This window comes from Elephantulus edwardii, unplaced genomic scaffold (assembly GCF_000299155.1).
Source record: "Elephantulus edwardii isolate Elephantulus edwardi_28Jun2011 unplaced genomic scaffold, EleEdw1.0 scaffold00087, whole genome shotgun sequence".
Classification (NCBI taxonomy): domain Eukaryota; kingdom Metazoa; phylum Chordata; class Mammalia; order Macroscelidea; family Macroscelididae; genus Elephantulus; species Elephantulus edwardii.
In genome coordinates this window covers 5,909,761-5,915,308 of record NW_006399837.1, presented here as the reverse complement: position 1 = coordinate 5,915,308, position 5,548 = coordinate 5,909,761, and the positions used below count along the sequence as shown (strand labels likewise).

General features: G+C 44.1%; 1 protein-coding gene across 1 annotated transcript in view; it reads left to right on the top strand.

Annotated features, from left to right (window-relative positions):
• The window catches only part of LOC102872185 (uncharacterized threonine-rich GPI-anchored glycoprotein PJ4664.02-like), a 39,910-nt gene extending 39,362 nt beyond the window's left edge, over window positions 1-548 (top strand). The window contains exons 2-3 of the mRNA XM_006890314.1: window positions 9-367; window positions 450-548. Coding sequence (XP_006890376.1) covers window positions 9-367; window positions 450-548 — 458 coding nt within the window. The remainder of the gene's footprint in view (window positions 1-8; window positions 368-449) is intronic.
• Window positions 549-5,548: the final 5,000 nt, after the last annotated feature.

Below are 5,548 nucleotides of genomic sequence, written 5' to 3'. Positions count from 1 at the left end.
CCACACAGCCCTCACAGTCCACACGGCCCTCACAGCCCTCACAGCCCTCACAGTCCACACAGCCCTCACAGCCCTCACAATCCACACAGCCCTCACAGTCCACACAGCCCTCACAGCTCTCACAGCCCTCACAGTCCACACAGCCCTCACAGTCCACACAGCCCTCACAGCCCTCACAGCCCTCACAGTCCACACAGCCCTCACAGTCCACACAGCCCTCACAGCCCTCACAGTCCATACAGCCCTCACAGTCCACACAGCCCTCACAGCCCTCACAGCCCACACAGCCCTCACAGTCCACACAGCCCTCACAGTTCACACAGCCCTCACAGCCCTCACAGCCCTCACAGCCCTCACAGCCCTCACAGTCCACGCAGCCTTCACAGTCCACACAGCCCTCACAGCCCACACAGCCCTCACAGCCCTCACAGCCCTCACAGCCCTCACAGCCCTCACAGCCCTCACAGTCCACACAACCCTCACAGTCCACACAGCCCTCACAGTCCACACAGCCCTCACAGTCCACACAGCCCTCACAGTCCACATAGCCCTCACAGCCCTCACAGCCCTCACAGCCCTCACAGCCCACACAGCCCTCACAGTCCACACAGCCCTCACAGCCCTCACAGCCCACACAGCCCTCACAGTCCACACAGCCCTCACAGCCCTCACAGCCCTCACAGCCCTCACAGCCCACACAGCCCACACAGCCCTTACAGCCCTCACAGCCCTCACACTCCACACAGCCCTCATAGTTCTCAAAGTCCACACAGCCCTCATAGCTCTCAAAGTCCACACAGCCCGTATAGTCCTCACAGCCCTCACACTCCACACAGCCTTCACAGCCCTCACAGTCCACACAGCCCTCACAGCCCTCACAGCCCTCACAGTCCTCACAGCCCTCACAGTCCACACAGCCCTCACAGTCCACACAGCCCTTACAGCCCTCATAGCCCTCACACTCCACACAGCCCTCACAGCCCTCATAGCTCTCAAAGTCCACACAGCCCTCACAGTCCACACAGCCCTGATAGTCCTCACAGCCCTCACACTCCACACAGCCTTCACAGCCCTCACACTCCACACAGCCCTCACAGCCCTCACACTCCACATAGCCCTCACAGCCCACACAGCCCTCACAGCCCTCACAGTCCACACAGTCCTCACAGCCCTAACAGTCCACACAACCCTCATAGTCCACACAGCCCTCACAGTCCTCACAGCCCTCACAGCCCTCACAATCCACACAGCCCTCACAGCCCTCACAGTCCACACAATCCACACAGCCCTCACAGTCCTCAGTCCTCACAGTCCACACAGCCCTCACAGCCCTCACAGTCCACACAGCCCTCACAGTCCACACAGCCCTCACAGCCCTCACAGTCCACACAGCTCTCACAGTCCACACAGCCCTCACAGCCCTCACAGTCCACACAGCCCTCATGATGTTACTGGCATCATAATTAGAGACTGAAGGTGACTGTTGAGCTTTACATCAAGGTTTATTGCTGGAATTGGGCCTGAGTTTTCTGGCAAAAAGTTTGAGATTTAAAATGAGAAGAAATTTATTAAAATCCTGGCTTTGAAATAGTGAATACATTACTTAATGATTTTAAGGTTTAGTTTCCTCTTAAGTAAAACAGGAATAATAACAGTAGCAACATATACACATTAACAAAGATTAAATTAAGTAACATGTGAAAAGTGCTAGTGGTAATTATAAGAGTGAAAAAATTAAGAATCTGTTAATGATGTTCCTTTTTTTTACTTTTTAAAATTAAAAAAGTAATGATACAATAGTACTGATTCAATTAATTTCACCCTCAAGTGCCACAGAATAGCATACATTATTTATTTTCTAATTAGAAAAGCATTTCGTATTTTTAAAAACCGTGTTTACCATTGGCCAGAAAGGTATAACTACTTATTTGCTTCTACATCAATAATGTATAGTGGTAATAAAAATCTGCCACTTAGGAAAAAATCTTAAATAACAAGTGTTCCAGTTGTGAATTACCAACAAATCCAAAACTTAGTGGCTTAAACATTTTCCTTTTCACAGATGCATAAACTGATGCAGTCATCAAAGCACTGGCTACGAACCCAAATGCTGATGGTCCTGTCCCACTAGATACTCTCCAGGATGATGGTCAGCTTCTATAAAGATGTGTGACCTGTAAAGCCCTCTGAATAGCTTCTCTCTGCCTTACAGGCTAGTTTTGAGTAGAAATTAACTCACTCACTTGATGGCATTGGGTTTGATTGACTTCTTTTGGATTTGGTTTTACAGCTCGATTATCTCAGCTGGGAAATTTCCACTCTGATCATCTCATGGCGTTGTAGTTGTCAGCTGGGAGTATAATAATCTGGATGCTTTACTGAATTGAAAGGTCCAGAAAGGTTACTTGATTGTTCATGCTTGGTAGCTGGAACTGTGGGTCTGTGTGGCCTGTCCGTGAGGTCTGAATCTCTCAGAGTACGACAGCTGCATTTGGAGAGGGAGCATTTCAAGACAGAAGACGACGAGAGGTGGGGTAGAAACTACATGGCTTCTTATTGCCTGACACCTGAGACCGTAGAGTGTCGCTTGCATTGCTTGTTATGACCAATAAATACTAATAACAGCCCAGACACAAGAGGAAAGTAATTATGTGCTACCTCTTCATGCAAGAAGCAGTGAAAAGAAATGTCTATGTTTTATGATTATTAAACAAAAAGGAGCTGCTAGAAACTCAAACTGGATTCAGAAGAGGTCCTGAAAGATGGGCAGCATTGTTGACATCAAATGGGTCTTGGCTGAAAATAGAGAATATCAGGAATATGCTTGCTTGGGCTTTATTGGCTATGAAAAGGCATTCACCTGTGTGGATCATAATAAATGATGAATGACATTGAGAAGAATTAGAATGCTGGAACACTTCATTGTGCTAGTGAGGAACTTGTATACAGAATAAGAAGCAGTCGTTTGAACAGCAGAAGGGAGAACAGCATGGCTTCAAATTAGGAAAGGTGCATCCTGGTTGGATATATTCACTACAGCTAGACCGTTCAAATTATACGCCAAGCAAATAATTTGAGAAACTGTAATATGTGAAGAACGCAACATCAGAATTGGAGAATGTCTCATCAACAACCTGCACAGTATGCAGACTATATAATCTTGCTTGCTCAAAATACAGATTTGAAGCAATGAGTGAAGACACATATTACATCTTAACATCAAGAAAACAAAAATCCTCACATATGGACTAGCAAGAAGCATTATGTAAAGGGAGAAAATATTCAAGTCATCAATAATTTCATTTTACTTGAATCCACAGGTAACTCTAATGGGAGTAACTGTTGTTATGTGCTGTCAAATTGACTGAGTCATAGTGACTCTATGTACAATAACTGTACCCTGCCCTATCCTGAACCAATCTCACTGTCTCTGACACAGCTATCACCATTACCCAAATTACCATGTCAACGCATCTCATCGAGGGTCTTCCTCTCCTGTGCTATCCCTCCACCTTTCCAAGCATGATGTCTTTCTCCAGAGACTGGTCCCTCCAAGCAACATGCCCAAAGTATGTGAGAGAGGAGCTTCACAATCCCTGCCTCAGAGGAGCAACTTGGTTTCACTTTTTCCACGACAGACCTGTTTGTTCTCTTGGCCGCTTCTTCCGTGTTCAATGCTCATCTCCAGCACCACAACTCAAAGCCATAAATTCGTCTTCTGTCATCTTTCCTCACTGTCTAGCTCTCTGATGCATATCAATCAGTCAAGAAATCAAAAGATTTATTACATTGGGAAAATATGCCTCCAAGAACATCTTTAAAGTGCTAAAAAAGCAAGATGGCACTCTAAAGACTAAGGTGCACCTCACCCAAACCATAGTATTTGAAGTTACTTCATATGCATATGAAAGTTGGACAATGAATAAGAAAGACTGAAAAAGAATTGATGCCTTTGAATGGTAACATCTGCAAATAAAGGAACAAAATTGTGTTGGCAGACGTTTAGAAGCAAGGATGGTTCAACTGCATCTTGCATAATTTGGGCAAGTATCAGAAAGGGTCACTCCCTGGAAAAGGACATCATGCTTGGAAAACTGGAGAGTCATGAAGGAGAGGAAGATTTTCAACAAGATAGAATGACACAGTGACTGGACCAATGGGCTTACGAACAGCAGCTTGTGAGGAAGACACATGATTGAACGGGGCTTTGTTGTTTTTATTATTGTTAAATAAATTTTCATTTTATACTGGTTTGCTTACAAGATTCATATATATTCTATTTCACGCTATCTTCACTCACATTGTGTTTCATACCATTTTTCATATTCATTATAGTTTATGAAATTAATCGACATTGAACTTAGCCCACCATTGTGTCTTTTCAGATCCCTGCTGGATCTTTCCCATTTCTTTTCCCCATCCCTCCATCCAGTCATCAAATTGCATGACCTTACCATGCCCCCCCTGCCCATCCTCCTCCCTCTGCTCCTAATCCCTCTTCCCGGTCCTCATACACGTTACACAGAGGGTTGCTTGAATAGGAGTCATATCCACAGCACTTTAACAGCATGCATTAATTTATTCTTTTTTTAAAAAATTATTATTAATTTTAATGAAAATTTACAGAGACTTCAGATTTCCAGTCATTCACTGTTGCACTTTTCTCCTCTCCTAATCCTTCCCCCTAGTACACTACCATCCTAGAAAAGTAAAAGAAAATTTTTTTCATTGTTGTACAATCCCTTCCCCCAAGTCCACTCCGCTATGCAGCCCTCACTCTGGACTCCTATCATGACAAAAATACCTAATCGCATATCCCTTTTAAACAGTTCTCTCCCTCATCTGTTTCAATGCAGTATACATTATGGAACCCATCTTTTTCAGCCTTCCCCCGATCCCGAGGTCAGTCCTGTTTTACAAGAGTGGCACCATGTAGTATTTGTCCTTTTGTGACTGAGATATTTCACTCAGCATGATGTCCTCCAGGGTCACTCATTTTGAATAATATTGCATGAGTTCCTTGTTTTTCAATGCAGCACAGTATTCCATTGTGTGAATATATCACAGCTTTTCTATCCATTTGTTTGTTGATGGGCACTTGGGTTGTTTCCAATTCCTTGCTATTGTGAACAAAGCTGCAATAAACATGTGTGTGCATCATTAATTTGTTCTTAAATCCAGTGACTTCTAAGGCATGACTGAGAATTTCATAAATAGAAGGGAGAGAAACTTTGAATAGTTTCTCTACATCCATACAACTTGACAGAAAAGAATCGAAAGACCACATACTTCTTGGTAAGTGGTTGTGGATCTTGTACTGTAAGTTTAACAAATGTGTAAATATTAATGAAACGGCTCACTCTAGAAGAAGCATGCCTCCCACACCTCTGACGAGGGTTACAAATGTTTCTGACTCATTCAGAAAAGCAGCCAAATAAATAACAAATACAGCTAATCCCTCACCCCTCCATAGAAAAAAATATCATAAACCCAGGGCACTCTTAAAAGTTATTTATTCCTGAGTAGAGTTGCCACGAGCTCTTCCTGA